The sequence below is a fragment of the Agrilus planipennis genome, unplaced genomic scaffold, assembly GCF_000699045.2.
Source record: "Agrilus planipennis isolate EAB-ADULT unplaced genomic scaffold, Apla_2.0 scaffold12, whole genome shotgun sequence".
Taxonomy (NCBI): Eukaryota; Metazoa; Arthropoda; class Insecta; order Coleoptera; family Buprestidae; genus Agrilus; species Agrilus planipennis.
In genome coordinates, this window is record NW_020439003.1 from 260242 (window position 1) to 282689 (window position 22448).

General features: G+C 29.5%; 4 protein-coding genes across 12 annotated transcripts in view; 2 read left to right on the forward strand and 2 right to left on the reverse strand.

Annotated features, from left to right (window-relative positions):
• Positions 1-12906, forward strand: part of LOC108733277 (ATP-binding cassette sub-family G member 1) — a 30231-nt gene extending 17325 nt beyond the window's left edge. The window contains exons 4-9 of the mRNA XM_018464371.2: positions 1257-1438; positions 8594-8832; positions 10027-10280; positions 11757-11925; positions 11983-12239; positions 12387-12906. Coding sequence (XP_018319873.1) covers positions 1257-1438; positions 8594-8832; positions 10027-10280; positions 11757-11925; positions 11983-12239; positions 12387-12800 — 1515 coding nt within the window. The 3' untranslated portion in view covers positions 12801-12906. The remainder of the gene's footprint in view (positions 1-1256; positions 1439-8593; positions 8833-10026; positions 10281-11756; positions 11926-11982; positions 12240-12386) is intronic.
• Positions 12907-13930: 1024 nt separating this feature from the next.
• On the reverse strand, positions 13931-17073 carry LOC108733295 (nitrilase and fragile histidine triad fusion protein NitFhit). 4 transcript variants are annotated; one of them, XM_018464390.2, is made up of 8 exons: positions 16422-16473; positions 16025-16227; positions 15800-15970; positions 15555-15746; positions 15265-15477; positions 14859-15168; positions 14436-14611; positions 13931-14322 (listed from the first exon to the last, which is right to left on the reverse strand). In XM_018464390.2, exons 2-8 carry the CDS (start codon positions 16145-16147, stop codon positions 14161-14163), a joined length of 1347 nt encoding a protein of 448 aa, XP_018319892.1. In that variant the 5' UTR covers positions 16148-16227; positions 16422-16473; the 3' UTR covers positions 13931-14160. The 4 variants fall into 4 exon arrangements, with proteins under 4 accessions (XP_018319892.1, XP_018319893.1, XP_018319894.1 ...); XM_018464391.2 differs by lacking the exon at positions 16422-16473 and adding an exon at positions 17059-17073 and having other exon boundaries at positions 13932-14322; XM_018464392.2 differs by lacking the exon at positions 16422-16473 and adding an exon at positions 16290-16390 and having other exon boundaries at positions 13933-14322.
• A 262-nt stretch (positions 17074-17335) lies between these two features.
• LOC108733355 (phenoloxidase-activating factor 2-like) lies at positions 17336-22410 on the reverse strand. Of its 6 annotated transcripts, none has more exons than XM_025975967.1 (5): positions 21212-21296; positions 20996-21155; positions 19026-19234; positions 18573-18936; positions 17336-18029 (listed from the first exon to the last, which is right to left on the reverse strand). In XM_025975967.1, the coding sequence occupies exons 3-5, from the start codon at positions 19232-19234 to the stop codon at positions 17496-17498; spliced, it is 1107 nt and encodes a 368-aa protein (XP_025831752.1). In that variant the 5' UTR covers positions 20996-21155; positions 21212-21296; the 3' UTR covers positions 17336-17495. The 6 variants fall into 6 exon arrangements, with proteins under 6 accessions (XP_025831752.1, XP_025831753.1, XP_025831754.1 ...); XM_025975968.1 differs by having other exon boundaries at positions 21207-21283; XM_025975969.1 differs by having other exon boundaries at positions 21248-21269.
• Positions 19778-22249, forward strand: LOC108733278 (phenoloxidase-activating factor 2-like). Its single transcript, XM_025975971.1, has 4 exons — positions 19778-20910; positions 20969-21123; positions 21188-21462; positions 21523-22249. The coding sequence occupies exons 1-4, from the start codon at positions 20908-20910 to the stop codon at positions 22074-22076; spliced, it is 987 nt and encodes a 328-aa protein (XP_025831756.1). The 5' UTR covers positions 19778-20907; the 3' UTR covers positions 22077-22249.
• Positions 22411-22448: the final 38 nt, after the last annotated feature.

A 22448-nucleotide genomic window follows, 5' to 3' on the forward strand; every position in this document is an offset into this window, starting at 1 on the left:
ATATAAAAATATAATTATATAAAATAGCAGTTTTCTTATGTTAAGGGGAAGATTTGCTTATAAAATTTGATTCATTTTTTTCAAATTGTTTATTTTCACGGAGAAAATGAAAAAAGAAAATTTACTCAAATATTAAAGCAATATTTACAATTTATCCCACTATCCCGTTGCTTCGTAAGCGAAAATAATAAAAATTACACAATTTTGACCGGAATTTGTAAAAATAAAATCCCAGCAGAAATAAATTTACTAGGTATTTTAGTGTATATTACAAATTTAATTGTAATAATCAACAAACTTGAAATAATTTTAAAAAAACATCAAAATTGAGATTATTGTAAGTTACCTAACAAATTCTACTATTTCTATGGCAAATTCAGTCATTTATAATCGAAAATTGTAATTTTTGCGTTGTTCTAAAAATTTAGTTTTCTCCGTGTTGGTACGATGTCATGTCTTCGGGGAGCCTCAGGTACATACTGAAATTAGCTACCTAGATCATGTATTATTTGCGACTAACGCAGTTGATAATGTTTGAATGCGTTGGAGAAATGCATGAAATGTTATTACTGCACCTAATTACTAATAAGTTGCGATTAGACACATCAAATGGGTATTTTATCCACTTTAGCCTTGTCAAATAACTCCTAAAAGTTGTTCATATGTAAGGTCAAGAGATGGATTAGTTATTATAAAACCACGTTAAAAATTGCCATGACATTCAGACACGTAGTCCTTCTTGAGGCCATATATATTTGTCGCTCTAATTTATAGTTACAATAATTTTTAACCGTAATACGTAAAAAACACTTAAAAAAATTTAATTTTAGACAAAATCATAGTATTGTCTTGATAAGAAAAATATTACTCACAACGCGAAAACAGCAAAAGCTGGAGTTCGAACCCTAAAAAAAAGCATTCGGTCTAATATATTTTTACTTTTATGGAAGCGGCTTGCAAATATTTGTTCCAATTTTTAGGTGTTATCTGCTACCAGCATAAACAATTCTCCGCAACATTAGAAAGATTAAGCCGGGAATATTTCCCATTAATTGTTAAGGGTTAAGGGTTACAGGGTAACCTTAAATGTTTACATCAAAATGAGCCATCTAAATAAAATGCAAAAATGATTAATCGGTGTTTTTTTATTCTTACGTAATATAATAATAGTCTTAATGATATTTTGTTTTTATCCTCTTTTATCCTTTAAATGTCCTTTGGGCCACTGAGTTTATTGATTAAATTAGTAATTATAGTATCTTTTGGGTAATTATTTTTTAATTATTTTTCAGGTGACAGAAATTTTGGACATGTTGAGACTCACTTCGTCCAAAGATACGCCAACAGAACGACTTTCCGGAGGAGAAAGAAAACGATTAGCGATAGCTTTGGAACTTGTAAACAACCCGCCTGTAATTTTTCTAGATGAACCTACGACGTGAGTTAATTAATATATATTTATCATTTATACTAAACAAATTTTGGTCCTATCTTTCCAAATACGCTGTAAATTGTTTTAACACGCGCCTACCGAATGTCGTTTTAAAAAATAAATAACATTTACCAACTTTCTTTCAAAATGATAACCCTGGTGATGCCCCTGTGAAAGATAATTTTTAAGTTTATTTTAATATTTTAGTTTAAAAACAATTTTGATAACATTCCAAAAAATCGTCTGGTCTTTGTATTTGCATATCCAATCGCGTTTCCATACCACCAACGATGATTATATACACATTATTCTTTAGATCACGTTCAAAATAAACAATGAATTACAAAGTACCGTCTGCTTGTAGTTGCAGGTACATATAGTCTTGCTTAAAAACCGATCATGAGTAGCTACCCATTCTATTTCATTTGTTATTCATTATGCATCTGAATAAAATTAATTTTTAGTTGTTGTTATTCTATGTATTTTATAATATTTTTAAACACCACGTTTCAGTTCTATAATAACAAATCTTTTGTATTATGATTTAGATACAGATACTAAAAATAATAATAATAGTTTCAATTTGATAATTGTCTTTAAAATCAATTCAGTATTCAGAATTTTTTTCACTGTAGAATCATTAGTGAAAAAATATGTAAAAATTTTACTATGTACTGCATAAACTAGATAATAAATCGATGCAATATATAATAAATACCAAACGAAAGAAATTCGGTTTATTCTTATAGGACATTATGTATTTTCATTTCAGAAAATTTTTACTGTTACGTTAGATTACGATTAATTAATAAATAATCGTTACCCATAATTATAGGAGATTCCAGAACTAACACTATAAAAATAAAGCATATGTGTATGTGAATGTCAAGAAACTAGAGAAAAGTCGATTGAAAAATTATTTCGTTTATTATTGAAAAACTTATTGGTGAACTGAAAAGGAAGAATGATTAATAAAATTTGATTTTTTACGGTCACGAAAGGTGAATAACTTATTAATATTTCCGTAAACTCTGTTACACAACACAACATTTAGTTAAACAACCTCCTCCAGATTTTTATTAACGATTTTACTATTTTCAGTGACTAGCTATTAATAATCATTATTGGAAAATCCAATCGCCATCATCGCTTTCTCTGAACATTTTAACATTTTCCGATTCAAGTCCATAAATTTTGATCACAAATTCACAGTACTATGTAGGTATATCAATCAGATTTAATATAATAAAAAATTTTTGTTGTTGTGTAGAAGTTTTGTAAGAATATTTCAATAGTAAAACCACTATTGTCTTTCAACCTTCGCAGGTGTACAATAAGTATTATTTTTTGTATTTTCCGAATACAATTATCTTGCAATAAACAATGTTTAATTGTGTAATTAAACCGTTAGTTTTGAATTGCAATAAAAGAAGTTTTTGTTATTTAGAATTAAACGAAGTTGGCCATTACGGATAGTTTCACTTAAAATTTATTAATAACTGGTAACAAGTTTCAGTCACACGACCGTTATCAAATTATAGACAAAATCTTATACTAGTATAAGGAATAACAATAATAATTTATAATTTATAAACTACCCATTAAGCATTATTTGTGGTATTTATCTCAAACTGTGATCAATTTTGGATACATTTATGTACAAGATCAAATTTATCTTGCATTAATTTCCTGAAAAAATGGAATTTGCCGCCAAAAATTATAGTGGTCGAATGCCAACAAATATTTGTGATACAAAAGACGCCGTTTTCTTTTTTTATGAGATTTATATTTACGTTGACGGTGACTTTATAAAAAGTATAGATGTAAAAACAGAACTTGTTTACCTTTAATTGAAGAATTATTTATCAACGTAATTATGTAGGGGAACAGGAAGTAACCCATCACCTTTTCCATCATATGTAAACACATGCGTAAGCATAAAAAAAATTAAATTTTCCGAACCAAAATCTTTTCGAGCAAGAAACTCTCCTATGTCAGGAAATAATGGAAAATTTTAGGTCCATTAACATATTATGAGTAGTTACTTAATGCTAATTGTATCATTCACGGATTACATACTACCACTTTTTGTACATACGGATAGTAGCTTATATAGTTGTATATTTTTTTCTGTATTTCTAACATAAAACAAGGCTTACCTTCAGCCTTGCAACCGCTTTGTTTAATCCGTGAAGAATTTAATTCCCCCTTATGTAAGAATGACCTTTAATAAGTGATACAAAAAGTTACACTCTTGATTTTATTTGTTTACTTACTATTATGCTATGCCAACCAGAGACCGATTTCGAAATGAGTACCTACCGAGCAGAATTTTAAAATATCTGTCAGTATGAGGAGCAGCACAAGAAAGAGCGTCCGTCAGGTTTTCGAAACTTTACAATTATTTTAAATTGCCCAATGTAGAAAACATGATCACGACATATGAGAATGTACGTACTCTACAAGTATTGCAGTTTTATGTATCGTAAATAAAAAAAATCGTGAAATCGGCATTTCTATTCCGAGTTAATTACTAAATATTAATAGTTTCTCTTACAAAAGATAACTTTCAACGTCATACAACATCTAATTTCAAAATGAGGCACATGGCAAAACTAATCACAAACGATACCTTTTATCCAGAAAAAAATACCCGAAGGATAGAAAAATTAGTTTGATGTGGTCATCTATGATCTATAACATACCATACCACATCCTTAACTGTTTGTGAACAGTAATCTAATCTAATCTAGGTCTACATTTCCTCCTCTTAGCTTCTGTTTCTGCTTCTAATATTCTCCAACCAGCCCTTAACTTTACAAAAAAAAAAAAAAATATTTTGCCTACTAATTTCATAATTATTGTTCTTTCTTTATACAGTATTTATGATTAATTTCAAGAGGTGCAGTACGTATTAGTATAGAAAAGTACATAATTTTACCAATTATCAAGTTAGTAAATTAACTGTTACCCAATCAAATTGTCAATAACAATAAAGACAGTGGGAAAATACATTGCTTCTATAATTATCAAAAGGTTATGGCAACGTATATGTATAAAGTAATTAATTAACGCAATGTTTTTAACGAAGCAAATTAAGAATTACAGAAAAATTCCATTAAAAGTAGCAAAATAAATATGTAATAAGTAATCTTACACTAATGTAAAGTTTGTTTAATTTGGTTGAATTTAAAAAAATACGTCTTATCGCAAAAAAATACAATGTAATTTAATGCATGTAAGATGATTAATATTGGCCGCCGTATTTGATAATTAGTAAATTTTATTTAAAACGGATATAAAACGTGTCATTCCTTCCAAATTTAATAAAAATATTTTTCAATAATATACGTATTATGGTAGATTTATTTTGATAGAAACTCCTAAATAATGAAGAGTAATCTGATTTTACTTGACAGTAAACAACGGTCATGAAAGTCTACAGTTAATTATAAATAAATTGAAAATATTTTTGGAATATCTAGGTAATTTTCGAATTGTGACTTGACATCTCTGCTCTTGTAAAAAATGTACACGTAGAATAAATACATATTTTTAAAGCTCCAGCTTGATCCGTAAGGAGATTAGAACTGACGATTGAAACCTCAAAATCAATAATTTCGTACCTTACTAATAAATTATGCATTATTAGTGAAGAATATTCTAACCGATAATATTGAGGAACAAATATACAGTTAGGAAATTATATGTATACTAATATACAAAAAAAATGGTATATACGAGCAAAGCCGTGTAGACAAAAGTACAGTATTTAATATTTGTAAGAACTGTTAACACAATAATGTCCATTGTCCATATTTATAGTGGGTTACTAGGTTAAATGATATAAAAACATACAAGTATGTATAGTGAACGACTTTCATTAGTTATGTAATACTATATTATTCGTATAGTAAATAAACCTTGAACCTTTGAATGGTCGCTGGCGTCCGGCTATTGAACTCCGCGAAGAATCGCTAAAGAAACTGTTAATGAGTAAATACTCATCATATGAAACTTGAAATGATAGAGGCAAAATAAATGAAATATATTACCAAAAGTTCAGGATGCCCTAAAAAGAATTCTGTAGAAGTTGACTTCATCAGTAGCCAATAAATTCGCAAAATTGAAAAACGAAAATTCTACAAGAAATGTCGCGAAATATAAAAACAAAAAGTCGAAATAAATTACCATTCGGTAAAAAAATCCCCGAAATCAAAATATGTTTTAACTTTGAAATCGACATAGTTGAGACTCATCAGAAAGAAGGACTCATGAGTAAAGCGCATCAGACGATAATTTTGAAACATTTAGTTAATAAGTAAAAAATGTATTGTTTACGTGATGTTAAGTTAAGTCCTTAAATGTTTCCTTTTGTCCCCTGAAGGGAGATTTCACTATATATTTCGACTATAATTTAAAAAATTAATGGAAAACCATAGCGGATTTCAAAAATTATCAATTTTCTGGTTAAATGGACGAAAACATATTTTTCTTAATGTAAAAATTTTCAGTATGTTTAGAATATAACTGCATATTATAAGGTGTGTATGGTCTAAATGAACATTGGCACTAACCTGCCTATTTCTACTCAGAGAAACCGAATAAGCCTTTCTCTTCCTGAGATATTCTATGAAAATAAGAAAAAAACATTTTATAGGCAATGGCATGTTGTTTTAAAGCATGTGGATTGAAAAGTGAAATGTTGGATTTCACTAAACTCGTTCTTACTCTCATAAATGTTAATTGAAAATCGAAAAGGTGAAAGACGTCACAATTAATACCTATTTTATTATCTAGAAAGATATGTATAGATGTACATCTTTTCTAAAACGATCGAAAAATATGCACAAAAGAATCACAAAAACTGCAGGTGGCAATTATTTAATTCTTGAAAGAAATTTTTCGAAAATCGATCTGTTTTTCTGTAATAATTTAGCAGCTTTATCAGTTTCAAAAATTAAGAACTAACAACAAAAAATACGAAACAAAAAATTCGGAATATAACAATATTTGAGTAAAAAACTCGTTTTTTTTTTTTAATTTAGCACTGGGTAAAGACATCAACAGAATTATTCACTATTAATTTTCTTTAATATTCTAGATATATTTTCACAATTCTGTTTGGAGAAGAAAATTAACTGAGACTTGGGTATCATTAATTAGATATCTCTAAAAAGAAGTAACCCTTTTAAAGAATACAGAATACCCTTTAGGCACATCACAACATATATATAGAAACAAGTGGGTCTAGAGTCGCATCCTTGGTGCGGTCCTCGAGGTTCACACGAATAACTTCCCAATTAGTAACTTTTTTTTTAATCTATCAGAACCAATTAGATCAGATAAATCTTTGTTAAAAAGTTTCAGAATTTACTAATTTTCAATCTACTTGTTTGAACAAAAAAATGACTCGACCGAATGTTACGTAACTCTTTTCGTTCTTGCAATTAATTAAGTGGCCTTAACCTTTTTTTTTACTAAATCAAAACAATTTTTTTTAGTAATATTATTTATTACCAGCCATGTATAGTATACGCATTAATTTATGTTTAAAAAATATATCATGTTGATTCATATGTGAGAAACAAGGACTTTGATAATTTTAATTGCATAATTGACTCAGTTAATTGAATAATTAGATAATCGGGTACAAAAATTCAACAGTGATCATGTAAAATTAATTTAATAGTTGACTGCATTCCTAATTGTCGGTAAAAACTGCACATCATCCGTTCTCGGAACTAAAATAATTACTAGATATCAACAGGTGTTGTACATTTCTTGTGCTAAATTATCTGATTATGAATCAGAGAATGCAATTGCATTATTTATGCGATTAAGACGTATTATTTAAAAAGTCATAAACAATCTATTAATACGATGATAATTTTAACTACAGGTATCAAAAGCTGTTTTTAATTCCTAATAATTTGTAGTTATGGATGATTTAAATTATCCACACATCATTAAATTATTACGCTGAATAATGTAAAGAGTCCTTTATACTATACAAAAAGATGCTATCATACATTAAACTATAAATTATAAACGGTACTTACGTTTAGAAACGTTTAAAAGCAAATTAAAAGAAATATGTACTTACGTTTACCTATGCAATATTGTTATAATAAGTTTTTTTACGTATTAATGACAAAAATTGAAAAGTACTTAGTATGACGTAAATAAGACCATTTTTAACTGATAAAAACAAAAATGTAATGCATTATTAACAACTTCTTATCCCAAAAAATAATAAACATTAATTAACAAAAAGGTTTCCGAATAAATAAAATGCTTTATTAAAACATTGTAAACGAATTGAAATCGATCACGTAGTGACCAGTTCTAATTATAATTAATTGACCATGTGATTATTCCGACCTTCTAATACAGAAGTCCTTGTTTATAAATTGAATAGAAATAAAATTGCAGAAATCCTGAGAAAATAACGTTCGAGCGAAAATATAATATCGACTTAATAATGAATAAAATATATTAGTTATAAGTATATAATATCGGTAAATGTCTAGATGATGGGCCCCACCCCCTTCGAGGGTGGAGGTGGGATCGAAAGAGGAGATCTCCCCCACCATTGTACCATAAAAAGTTCGTGGCGGTCTCACCCCCATAAAAAGTTATGGGGGTTGAAAGTTGATTATTTTGACAATTTTCATACACTATAATTCAAATAAAATTCAATAAAAAAATTATTTTCAAGCGGGTGGAGGTAGGGGATCGAAAGAGGGTGGTCACTTGAACAAAACCCGATAACATAACCTAACCTAACCTACCCTATTGATAAAGATATTTAAATAATGTTTTATATAACTTTCTCAATATTTTTATGTATTTTTCATTAGTTTTACCTTTGAAAATTGTTTAATAATGACTACATAAATATTTACATGTCCGGAAATGTATAAAAATTGGCATATTTATTAACTTTGAACCCCCATAACTTTTTATGGGGATGAGACCGCCACGAACTTTTTATGGTACATTGGTGGGGAAAGGCTTTCTCTTTCGATCCCCCCATCCCAACCCCCGAAGGGGGTGGGGTACATCATCTAGACCTTTACCATAATATCTAAAATACACAGTTTTTTAATTAAAATTGTTAATATTTCTTTTTCTTCACCAAATTGTATTTTTTTCTAGGGGTTTGGATGATCTTTCCAGTTCACAATGTATAACATTATTGAAATATTTAGCAGAGGGAGGAAGAACTGTGATATGTTCCCTTCACACACCGAGTGCCCGACTTTTTGCCATGTTTGATCACGTGTATATAGTTTCAGATGGATTATGTGCCTATCAAGGTACAGGAACAAATATCCTTCCTTTCTTGGATAATATAGGCTTATCTTGCCCCACGCATTATAATCCAGCAGACTTTAGTAAGTTATTTCATCATTTTAGTTGATAATTTTTATATTATTTATTAAGTGGTCACCTGTACCTATATGTAGATGTTAGGCTCTGATGCCGAAATAAATTAGGAGATCGCTACCTGTTCAGGATAAAATCGGCAGATGGCAAATACGAAGATTAGGCGATTATTTCGGCATTGATTCATAAATAATTGAGCAAATTGTCAAAATCAACTTTTTATGGGGGTGAGATCGCCACGAACTTTTTATGGTATAGTGGTGGGGGAGACCTTCTCTTTCGATCCCACCCACCCCCAAAGGGTGGGGCCGTCATCTAGACATTTACCGAAATCGTTTCTTTTCAGACGTCTTGATAATTCGACATCTACAATAACCACCTACAAAACATTTTGCACTGAACAGATCTCTTATCTGCCAATTTATTTCAGCATCCATGCAAATTTGGCATCTAGACCTAACATAAGTAATATAAGACAATTTGCTAATGATCAACTCATTTCAATTTCACTGTTTTCGTCTGACATATTTAAAATAAACAAAATCGATACGTAAAAAGATAGTAATTATTTTCGTGATTCATCTGTTCGGGATAACATTTATATGACTAATACTGTTCGTCATTCTTCTTTGTTTGGAAATCAAAAAAAAAGTGGAAATCAAATACAGATCAGTATTTCAACATACTAGTTCAAGGACAGCGAAATAATTAGAGAAACATAAAAAACTTATTATTCAATACACTTTTTACGTGTAATACAAAAGCCTGCTGCTTTCCTGATATTTTAATGACGAATACTTTTGCAATGTTTGCTTCAGCAGATATTTATTATAATATTATATATGTGTATGTTTAGATCAAACATTGGAAAAAATATGAAATAGTTTTTCCAAAATACTCATTGAAATAATGAAAATCGACCTGTTTATATGCATTATTAAATTATTTCATAAATCATTCATATTATGTTTATTTTAGTTATTGAAGTATGCAGTGGAGAATACGGAAATTTCTCCGATAAAATGATAAATCTCATTGAAAATGGAAGGTCGGTCAGTTATTGCAAGACTACTACGTGTGACGAACTNTTGGAAAAAATATGAAATAGTTTTTCCAAAATACTCATTGAAATAATGAAAATCGACCTGTTTATATGCATTATTAAATTATTTCATAAATCATTCATATTATGTTTATTTTAGTTATTGAAGTATGCAGTGGAGAATACGGAAATTTCTCCGATAAAATGATAAATCTCATTGAAAATGGAAGGTCGGTCAGTTATTGCAAGACTACTACGTGTGACGAACTTCCTGAATATGAAAATGAAGAAATAGGAAACAGTAATTGCATATATGCACCGACTACAAAACCAAAAAGGCAACACGAATGCTCACCTTGGTTGCAATTTAAAATCCTGCTCTACAGGTTTTGGATTCAAACTTGGAGAGACTCGGTAGGTGGAAGCAAATATTCCAAACGAATTACCTACAGTACTTATTATATAAAGACCAATTTCTACCCATTATTATACTAAACATCTTTAATTACTAATTGTAATTTAGTAAATTAATTTCGTGTTAATTTTATGTTTTAGGACATGCTCATCCTGAAAACAGTATTATACATAGTCATAGGACTTTTAGTAGGAAATTTTTATTTTTCGGTTTATTCTTATAGGACATTATGTATTTTCATTTCAGAAAATTTTTACTGTTACGTTAGATTACGATTAATTAATAAATAATGTAATAACCAATCAATTATCAACAAACCGAAATACTTTTTATAACTTAAGGTAATAAACGTTGAATATACATTGTAAAGTGCTTTTAATTTCAGTTTAAATCAATTAAATGATAATTAGATACTGTTTAACAGCAACAACAGGCAGTGATAATTGCAAATTAAAATAAAATTGCACTTTTGATAGTTATGTACTTACCCTTTGGATGAAGGTCATGTGCAGATTAGAAGTTGACCTGAAAGAAAAATATACATATAAATCGCTAATATGAAAACTGCAACATTATTACATTTTATAATTGGCTAATTACCTACATGAAGAAAATAAAATGACTATAGATTTCATGGGAAACCTCTATAATCGCTGTAATTAATAATTTCTACAATAAGAGCTTGATTTTTCTTGAAAAACTCGTTTTTTATTGTACCTCAGATATGTAGGTACAATATTATAAAATATTGGCACTTACCATTTTACGTACAAATAGTGTATCCATGTATAATTCTAATGAAGATTTAACATGTTATAATACAATTACCTTAAAACATCATTATTGTCCTTTACATTTATTAGGTAAATTTATTTATTTGTTTTATTTGTTTGAACTTTGAGCATCAGGTTTAATAAAATTCAATTGATAAAACTTTTTCGATCAAGTACAAGGAGACGTCGTCACACCTTGGCCTCAATGGTTGTAGACAAATTGCAGATTCATGTATTGGTTACTAGTTACAAGTGCCTAGTCGTCAATTAGACTTTATAACAAAAGACGTCGTTTTCTAACGATTACAAGGGCGGAACCTCCCGTTGAAAATTTGCATATCGGCTAATAGAATAGAAATTGGCTTTTCATTTTGACTGTCGCCCAACTTTTAAACCGTTCGCCCTCCTCTGATGTTGAACAGTATCTGTTACTGTAGTTATATAGTTCGTTTATGTTTTACAATAATTAATTATTTCTTGCCATATTAGGTTGCATCATTAAGATTTTATCAAATTCATTGAAAATGTGCGACGTAACTGTTTTAAATTTATTATTTTTTATGAGCTGTTATTTAAAGTAGTATAATTAATAGTGCAGCTTTAATTAAAATATAANCCAATTTCTACCCATTATTATACTAAACATCTTTAATTACTAATTGTAATTTAGTAAATTAATTTCGTGTTAATTTTATGTTTTAGGACATGCTCATCCTGAAAACAGTATTATACATAGTCATAGGACTTTTAGTAGGAAATTTTTATTTACAAATGGGAAACGATGGTTCGAAAACGATATTCAACTTTGGTTTTTGTTTCACATGCATCATATTCTTTTTGTATATACCTATGATGCCGGTTTTGTTAAAATGTAATAAATTCGTCGTTTAGTAGATATTCACGACAATTTAATAATTTCTTTTTGCAGTCCCCACGCAATTACAGTTACTCAAACGAGAATATTTTAACAGATGGTACGGACTAACTGCGTACTTTTTGGCCTTAACAGTTTCAACCCTTTCCCTTCAATTGATCTTTGGATTCCTATACGTGCTTATAGTATATCCCCTTACTGCCCAACCATTGGAGTTTTTCCGAATTCTCATGTTTTTGACTGTCTGTACTCTAACAGGATTTATTTCGGAAAGCTTAGGGCTTCTCATATCATCCACCTTAAATGTGATAGTGAGTATCAATAAGTTCCTACAGGGGATGTTTTACTGGACATGCATTTTAATTGTTTACTTATGATATTATTCTGTTACCCTCATTTCTAATATTTAAGAAAGCAAATAACAACTTCAAGTTGACCGTGCTTTTTTTTCGTTTTAGAACGGAATGTTCGTAGGACCTTGTATATCTGCACCTTTAATACTTCTTTCTGTGTATGGCTTAGGACAGGGTACAAATATACCATTTCTAATAAGACTAGCTATGTACTTTAGCTATTTACGTTACGCTTTGGAAGGTCTAATTCTTGCTGTTTACGGCTATAACCGAGAAAAACTTCCTTGTCCTGAAGAGGAAATTTTTTGCCAGTACAGAGACGCGAAACCGTTCATGGCGATTATGGGAATGGAAAACGCCATGTTCTGGGTGGACATACTTGTCCTTTTATTTTTCTTTATTTTCTTTAGGGTAGTTAGTCTTTATTTATTGAGACAAAGATTGCGACCGAATAAGACGTTTGCAGCTTTGCAATTAGTTGGTAGAATTATAAAATCACACTTTAGTATGGCACGATAGTGCATATTAAATTTTATTTAATAACAAAATTTCTGTTGTAAGTTAATTTTCGTATTTGTAAGGTTTATTAATAAATAATTGCTGTCTTTGTAGTACATTTAACTTCGTTTGACTTCTCATTTACCACTCATTTAAGTAAAAAAGGAAAATCAGAATAATATTTGAGGACATTACGCTGAGGACGTATTTTTTGTTACTGTTGTTTTGGGTTTGGTATAATTTATGATTATGATATCAGTTTAAGTTCTTGGTTTATGATTATTTAGATATTAACGGCAATAATGGAGAAAATTCAACTTCCACTGAATAGTCAGAGTAAAGGAAATGAATAAATATTTAAATAGTTTTTAGTATATGTTAAACAAGAATACGAAGTCGGTTGAGTCCCTTCCTGAAAATGGTAAATGGACCCCCTTTGGACCAGTTGAATAGAAATTTGACAAATATCTCATATGATTTTAGATGGCATTCCATTAATTCGTTACATTAAAATAAAGTAATACATAATCTTTAATATTTTGATAAGGTTAAGATCTTATCGAAGAAACAGAGTTTATTATACGAAATAAAAAGTAGTATGCCATTTAATATCTCTGTTACAAATTATCAATAAGGTTAATTTTAACACTTACCATTGCCTTTATGGGCGAAATTGTTTTCTTCATAGGAGAACCTCCATGAAATATGCACAAAACGAGAAAACACACACTTCCACCTTAAAACATCAACATATACTGCGGGTAGTTATTCGGCGGTTGTTCATATCCACCGGAAAGCGAAGTACACACTATTCAAATGAAATACTTTTTTAAAAATTTTCGACTGTGATAAAGTAAATTTGGACAATTAGACAAGTAGTACGAACTGATATTTACATAAATTGATTTTAAATTGTTTTATAGATATCAAATTATAATATTTATCAAAGAAATTATTAATTAAATACCTATTCAAAAATTTGAGTAGTAATGAACTTGACCAGTTAATTACGAACCTTAAAACAACATGTAAACATAGGCCATAACCTCCTTTTTAAACGTCAGAATATTTTCAAGACATCCAGACATTAAAAAATAAAAGAAGATTCTTGCTTCTTCAAAATATTTGAATTTAAAATTAGTTATCATCACCGAATTATTGAAAATATCATTAAAATTCCAAATTTGAAAATTAATGTAGTTACTCTTATGTTCCCTGCTGTAAACGATCCCGTATAAACACACAAAGAGTTAAATATAATTTTTTTAGTGTCTGATACTTTTACATTTACATGGTGATAATAAAAATAAAATTTATTTTAATTATAATAAATAGATTATACTAGTTTCTTCAAATGTACTGGTTTTGAGATGATACTACTTCAGAAATATTTTCTGAGGAGTGTGGCTTCAGCAATTTGCTCTTCAAGTTTTCTAATTGGTTGTTCATAACCAGGTTTATCATGTGCAGCCAATCTTTCATAAACTTCATCATTTTGGTTAAAATCGCCATTGCTTCTTGGCATAACATGGCAATGCACTTGCTACAAGTTAAAAGGGACAGTTGAATTTGTTATTACATACATACAAGTGATAAAAACGAATACTTCTTATTCTTTTACGTTTTATAAAATACTAAAGATAAGAAAAAGCTTACTGGTATAGTTTGCCCAGCAGCTGGCCCATCTTGAACACAAATAGTTGATGATGATGCTTTATAAACAATTTCTAATACCTTCTGAACTTTTACAACTGTTAGGAAAAGGTCGCAAATTTCTTCTGGTGCTAAGTCAGGTAGTCTTTTAGCCGATCTCAATGATGCAACAAGTACATCTGCTATACTAAGGAAATATAACAAATGTATTAAAGTAAAGTAGTATCATTGAAGAAAAGTGACACACTATAGAAAGTAATTAGTCACATCACATTACACTTTGAACTCTTCAAAGGGCGAAAATAATTTTAATTAAATCTAATTGTAATGTTTTTAAAAAAATGTGTTTGTTTTCTGCTGTAATGGTAATTACATTAAGTAAATGCTTTTTCCATTCAATTGGAAATGATTTATTACAAAGGATACGTCCTGCTACAACACAACGAATGTTTGTAAAAGCAAAGCAATGCTTTGAACGGTAAAAAACTGTGGATGATGGAATTTTATGGGAATTAAACATATAAAATGGTATTGCATCTATTGAAGGTACTTCTTGCTTGCTTGTATCTACTAGTTGGTACATATCATCTCTCCTATTTTGAAATACAGGAATATCTTGTCGAATTTTATTAAGTTTAGTGTTGTCTAATGTTGCAATAGCTATACTTGCATTTGTAGGAGTATTCTCAGAATATTTGATACATTCTGCAAGAATTTGGCCCCAAGGATCGACAATCTAAAATTGGTTAATGTAAAAGTATAATTTGTTTTTCAAAAAGGGATTTGGGTTAAAAGTGCTATATGTAGTAATTATTTTTTCAACAGTTTTTACCATAGCTTGTCCATGAGATGTTCTTTTTGAATTGTGTTTTCCATATTGAGCTGCAGCTATAACATAGCATTGATTTTCAATTGCTCTGGCTCTCAATAAAACTTCCCAATGAGCTTGTCCAGTTCCACTGGTAAAAGCTGATGGGAAAGTTAAAACATTTGTACCCTTTTTACGTAAAAGAATACTCACTTCAGGAAATCTTAGATCATAACACTAATATATGTAAAACATAAGGAATATATGCCAAAATATTTTTTTAAATATTTCTAATTCAACAACAAAAAGGTTACAATCAATAAACCTAAAGGTCCTACAGGAGAATCAATTGGTGGTAAAATTTGATCACCACTGAAAACATCATTTGACTCCTTTAATTGTATATTTTTTTCTGGAATATCCACATCAAATAAATGCAGTTTTTTGTAAATTGCTTTTATAACTCCATTATTGTCAATAATAATGTGAGCATTGTATAATTTATCCTAAGAAATAACAGCATATTTGCGACAAAAACTGAACAGCAAATCACTATTACCTCTTCAGCAGAACCCTTTAAATGAAAACCCCCCACAGATAACCACATATCATTCCTTTTTGCTAAAGATTTGTATTTAGTCATAACTGGTCCATCAATACCTTCAGCTAAGGATTTGGTTTCATTTTTATTTGTACCAATGTAATCACAAGCTTCGGGTAAAAATACCATCTGAAATTATTAAATTATACAGCATCTAGGAATATTACTTACATTATGAAATACTTTAGCATTTTTAGCTGCAGCTTCTGTTACCAACTTATCTATAATGTCGTAATTTTCTTCTTTATTATTTGTTGCAGTCATTTGACAAACTGCAATAGTACACTTATCACCACTCGATGCCATTCTTAAATGTTTACGCTTATTGATTTTTAAATTATTTTTCAAAAGCTTGAGACAATTATTTCCTAACACTAAATTAAAACCTGAAACCATTACTTATTTAGTTACGCTTATTCTACACTTAAACATCAGGTAAAGGAGGTACTTATAATTTAATAGGTATGTAATAAAATTGTAGAATAATTATTGAAAATAAGAAATTATTTCATCCATAGCTTATTGTTTATCGATGTAAAAGTATATAAAATAAAGTGAGGTTATTTTCGTCAGTACATACCTGTCAAAATTTCGATATCAAGGGCATGGAGCTTTTTATGAAAGAGATTCAATATGGCTTCCNAATTTAAGCATTTTTGGAAAAGATTGAGCTGTGTTTATGAATTTTTATAAATACTGGCATACATGCAGCTACATATGTAGATCAAAGGTTTCACCTTTCAGTAGTACAAACATATTTTTCAAGATATTCAAATTTTAATTATACAGATCACATTCCAATATTTTGGGATGTTGTTAATGAGCTTGTTTCCGTAAACTTTTCTTAATTTCATAATGAATGCGCGTTAATATTGGGTACAATTATGTTATCTGGAATCAGGAATTGAAAATTACAGGAGCGTACTTAGCAGAATAGAATTTTTAAAGCTTTTTTCAGAACAATAGTAATAAAAAACAATTCAAATAAACAATCGTTAATTATTACTGTCAAACTCCTTTGTGTGCTATTATTTGTTTATTTTGATCATACTGTAATTATTGCAGAATTATAATACAAAATTATTAATATTTACGTATTATGTAAAATGTATATATTTGTGTGTAAAATTAATATTCTAATGTATCTAAAACGTGTTGTTTGTTTATCGATGTAAAAGTATATAAAATAAAGTGAGGTTATTTTCGTCAGTACATACCTGTCAAAATTTCGATATCAAGGGCATGGAGCTTTTTATGAAAGAGATTCAATATGGCTTCCTAATTCATTCATTAATAATACGTAATACGCATGTTCATTCATTTTTATTGTACTATGAGATAATCTAGTCTTTATTTAACAAACAAATATAGTGTTGGTTTTATCATTATGTTAGGTTTAATAAAAAAACAAATACTACAATTAAATTAAATAACTTATTTTTATAAGTCTTTATTATATTAAAAAAATAGTTACACTTACGTTTTAATATTTCTAAATGCTGTTGAAAAGATTTTACATTTTATTATTTAATGTAAACAAATCACAGACAAACTTTTTAAATTAATCGATATTTACATTTCTTAAAATCACATACTCAACTCAAAAATAAAGCATATAGGTATACGATATCTCTGAATTATTCAAGTATGCATTTTACAGTTTATAAACCGTGCTATCAAAATTGTTTCTGCCCATCTGAGAATCAATCCATTCAACAAAAAGGCCAACATTCGTATAAACTCCTGGAGTATTTTTGAGTCCGCATGTTAAACCCCACGAAACGATTCCCACTTGTTGGTATCTGTCGGTAGCACCTTTTGTTGCACAAATTAGGGGACCACCCCCATCCCCCTTGCAAGTGTCCTTGTTAGCATAGCCCCCAGCACATATAAAACTTTTGTGAAGATTAAAGTAAGGGCCCAGTCGGGCATTTCGTAATTTTTCGGTACATTCAATAGAATTGACTATTGGCAACTGAACTTTTTTTAAAGTCGATTGATAAGACCCTTTCTGAACAGAATTTTTACCCCATCCAGAGGCTATGCAGTTTTCTGGATCGTAATTGGTAACTGACTGGGGTAAACATATTATGCCCACGTTTTGTCCAATTTTAAAAGGTGTATCGGTGATTATTAAGGCGATATCATTTTTCAATGATCTGTTGTTGTATTGTGGATGAACTATGATCTGTAAAATAAAAGAGTACATCAGAATCTTATGTCGTCAAACTCTATTTTAGAATAAATTAATTGTTTATTACTTTGGAAATTAGCGGTACATGCATATTTGCTTTATAATAATCAAATTTGAAATGCAGTTTTGTTCTCATTTTTTCCCCAAAAGCAGTTGTGTGAAGTTTTTTATTTATGTGAAATCAATAAATTACGTTTCGCACTCAAATATGAGGCAGCATCAGGGCTCAAATAGGACAGATGTTAAACTAGTTTTAAAATGTAACAAGTACTTTACTTAAGTAAAGGTGAAGATAAAACAATAAGTATTATACACGACGGACACAGTAATGTTAGAGATAAATTACAATTAAATATATCGGTAATATAAGGTGATATAAGAAAATAAGGAAAATCTAGGTAAATTTGTGTTTGCTACATGTTAATTTTAAATAGGCAGTTAAAGAACGAACAGTGTCTCCTCCTTTTAAAGAAAGTTGACTAAATATTCTATTGGTTTTTAAATTTATTCTCAAGATGGGGAAAAAGTATTGCTTACCTTTGCGCTCCACCGGTCTTGATGTGGTAAGGGTTCAGATTGACTTTCCCAATTCCATTCTCCAGCGCGAATTTTGTACTTTTTGTTGGGGGAAACACAATGGGCTGCGGTCAATGCCACTTGGGGATGAATTAAGGATGCTCCACACCGGTAAACCCTCTGCTCCAGGATTCCCAGCATCCATGGGAATTCTCCAAATTCAGCATCGTTGTTGTCGCCCAAAATTCGAAAATCTAGACGTTTATTTTGTTTGCGTATAGAGCGAAATCTAAGGTCGCGATTGCTACGTCCGCATTCCAGCTTACAACAAACGTCGAAATCACCTGAACAAGATGTTCCATTTTCGGGACTTTCTTTCAAAAATCTAAAAAGAAAATGTCGTAATATGTGCTTTGTAGATTAACTTTACAATCCAAATGTGTTAATTTGAGTAAAAAGTGGTTTTGTTCTTACCTTACGTCTATTAAATCGGCTTCATCATCCAATAAACCACTGAAATCATCTTTGCACTGCCAGTACGGAACACATAAGCAAGCTTGTGAATTTTCAGTCGATGGTAAAGAACTAAGTTCGTCAATAATATTTTCCGCTAAGTATAAAGGTTCTTGAGCAAGGACATCAAGAATAAAGAAAAGTGATAACAGTATAACTTTCGAAAACATCTATAACAGAAAAAAGTCTTTCTTTATGAATTTTCTGCAGATTTTATAAATTTTTATTGAATTTATTTCACTCAGTTTGCTCTACCTTCTAAGCCAGTTGTTGCAATAATGATTATATTGAGATTAATAGATCTTTACCTAACCAATTGAATGTTTTGGAAAAACCATCTATTCTTAGAGCAAACATGATGAGGTGGTTTGACCAAGACAGGTTGTTATGTTTAGATAATTACCTATCTTTATGAAGGGGTGGATCTGAATTTACCTGATAATATTATTCAGCGATTTCAATAATAAATTATTTATGTGGTATTCAAACGCACTGCCGTTTGATAAATTTATTATATTTAAACAATGTGTATAAGTATAATTATTATACTGTATGTTTTTTTGTTTTATTACCTACTTATTAAAAATCCTTCACCAACTGATTTAGTCAAAATTCAATTACGTTTAGATATATATATTTTTTCTTATATAAGTATTATTAATGTTGCTTTTATAACTCCATTATTGTCAATAATAATAATAATTTTGGGAATTACAATGTTACACAAAAGGAAAAGTTTTTTGTTAAAGCATTAATGAACCAGATAAAAAAGTTGTAATAAAAACGTTTTTGTTGTATTATCTATAAATAATAATTTAATTTAAGCATTTTTGGAAAAGATTGAGCTGTGTTTATGAATTTTTATAAATACTGGCATACATGCAGCTACATATGTAGATCAAAGGTTTCACCTTTCAGTAGTACAAACATATTTTTCAAGATATTCAAATTTTAATTATACAGATCACATTCCAATATTTTGGGATGTTGTTAATGAGCTTGTTTCCGTAAACTTTTCTTAATTTCATAATGAATGCGCGTTAATATTGGGTACAATTATGTTATCTGGAATCAGGAATTGAAAATTACAGGAGCGTACTTAGCAGAATAGAATTTTTAAAGCTTTTTTCAGAACAATAGTAATAAAAAACAATTCAAATAAACAATCGTTAATTATTACTGTCAAACTCCTTTGTGTGCTATTATTTGTTTATTTTGATCATACTGTAATTATTGCAGAATTATAATACAAAATTATTAATATTTACGTATTATGTAAAATGTATATATTTGTGTGTAAAATTAATATTCTAATGTATCTAAAACGTGTTGTTTATCACAAACACACATTCATGTCCGTAAATAGGTCTTTTTTTCAATAAAATTGTCCCTTTTTTCGTATTTTTTTACGTGTTTCTTACTGTTAATTCACATAGATAATTTTTACCTTTGCAAAGATTTATGTAGTTTTCAGAGAATTACAATTTTTAAAAAAATGTAAAATTACATTTTCATTAATCGTAACTTCTTGTTTTAATGCATTTTTCTATAATAAGACAATCTTTGGAATTATTTGTATTCTTAGTAAAAGTTATTATTTGCCGTGAGGGTATCGTATTTACTCCCACGAGGGTAGAAATACCCATAAACATTAATTGCTGGAAATCCAAAAATTCCCATTTCGTCTTGATAATCAAATACCTACCGAAAGAGAGGTGGTAATACTTCCGAAAAGTATAAATAACCGGAAGGGTGGTTTTGACGTCATTCGTGAACCGTTTTTGTGTTAGTGTGTTTTTCTCTTAATTGCATTATTATTTCATATATTATACTTATTTCTACCATGGTAAGTTTATTTCAAATTTAAAAAGTGTTTTTTGTTTATATAATTTGTTTATTTTCAGATTTTTAGAGTATGTATATTTTTATACTTATTCCCTTTTCTCGTTCTAACTTCTGTAATTGATTATAAATCAAATTGCACTTGTGTTCCTTATTATCAATGCTCTGAAGAGACAGGTGGTGTGATAACGAATGGTGCTGGATTGTTTGATACCAGGTTTGTTAATATTAATAATATAATAATAAGTTCTAAAATTATATTAAATAAAAAATTGTTTTAGATTGTTTCGAAACGCTCACTGTACTGGTTACTTTGACGTTTGCTGTAATACAACTCTTACAATTGATAATGATCCTCCTGAAAAAGAAGAAAAGCCAAGAGGATGCGGCTATCATGTACCGGGTGTTTTTCCATGGTCTGTTATTTTACGTATACAAAAGGACAGTACAAAGCCATTTCAACACAAATGCGGGGCTTCTTTAATTCACTCACAAGTTGCTATAACTGCAGCGCATTGTACAGATGATGTTACTGCAAGATACGAAGTTAAAATTGGTTGGTCTTTTTTAAGTCGACAAAATTATACTTAATTTAATTTATTATTTTATTTTATAGGTAAACAAGCTACAGTGGTTACCAAGATAATACGCCATCCAAAATTCAACATAAATACTCTGCAAAACGACGTAGCTCTCTTAGTACTAAAAAATCCACTCAAAATTTCGGAAGAAGTTTCTTTGATATGTATCCCACCTCCGCGGTTTTCAATAGAGCATAATCAGTGCATTACAAGTTCGTGGAATAACACGGATGACAGCAAGGTTGATCCGGTGCCAAGATTAATAAAATTGCCCGTTATTTCGAAAAAGAATTGTGAAAATACACTGAGGGCTACTAGGCTGGGTACGTTTTTCCAACTACACAAAACTTTTGTTTGTGCTGGAGGCGAAGCTGAAAAAGATACTTGCAATGGCGATGGAGGGAATCCTCTGATTTGTCCTATTTCCGGTGAAAGAGGACGGTACCATCAAGTTGGAATTGTCTCCTGGGGCATTGGATGCGGAGAATTCAATATGCCTGGTGTTTATGTAAGATTAAGCATTTTTAGGGATTGGATCGACAAAGTTATGTTGAAAAATGGTTTTGATATCAATGGATATAGATATTAATTTACATAAAACGTACCTCTGTATAACTGTTATATGTTATAAGTGCCTACCTAATAAACCGATGCAATGTGCCAGTGGGTTTTTATAAAAGTGTTTGTGTCTAAACCAATGTACCTAGTATTACGTGTTCACAGCTCTTAGTATTAATTTATAATAATTAAAATTATTGTATTTTATTTACCTTCGGCTTCTGCCTAAAATAAATTAAACTTGCATTAGATAATTAATTATTGTACAGTTTTTAAAAGGGAGCCGTATAATTACGAATTTGTCAGTTACACTTAAATTTTATAATAGCCAGTATCACATCACGTCATTTTAAATTTTCTTCTTATTTAATTTTTGCTGCGTTACTATCTTATTTATTTAATA

Excerpts from the sequence above, each read along its gene's own strand:
- LOC108733355 (XM_025975970.1), bottom strand. The coding sequence starts at position 19,234 with ATGTTTTCGAAAGTTATACTGTTATCACTTTTCTTTATTCTTGATGTC. Across the intron at positions 18,937-19,025 it reads GCCGATTTAATAGACGTAAG|ATTTTTGAAAGAAAGTCCCG; the intron begins GTAAGAACAAAA and ends TTTTCTTTTTAG. Across the intron at positions 18,030-18,572 it reads AAGACCGGTGGAGCGCAAAG|ATCATAGTTCATCCACAATA; the intron begins GTAAGCAATACT and ends TTTATTTTACAG.
- LOC108733278 (XM_025975971.1), top strand. Across the intron at positions 21,124-21,187 it reads GCTGGATTGTTTGATACCAG|ATTGTTTCGAAACGCTCACT; the intron begins GTTTGTTAATAT and ends AAATTGTTTTAG. Across the intron at positions 21,463-21,522 it reads AAGATACGAAGTTAAAATTG|GTAAACAAGCTACAGTGGTT; the intron begins GTTGGTCTTTTT and ends TTTATTTTATAG.
- LOC108733295 (XM_018464389.2), bottom strand. The coding sequence starts at position 16,237 with ATGGTTTCAGGTTTTAATTTAGTGTTAGGAAATAATTGTCTCAAGCTT. Across the intron at positions 15,971-16,024 it reads CTGCAGCTAAAAATGCTAAA|ATGGTATTTTTACCCGAAGC; the intron begins GTATTTCATAAT and ends TAATAATTTCAG. Across the intron at positions 14,323-14,435 it reads CTGCTGGGCAAACTATACCA|CAAGTGCATTGCCATGTTAT; the intron begins GTAAGCTTTTTC and ends TTTAACTTGTAG.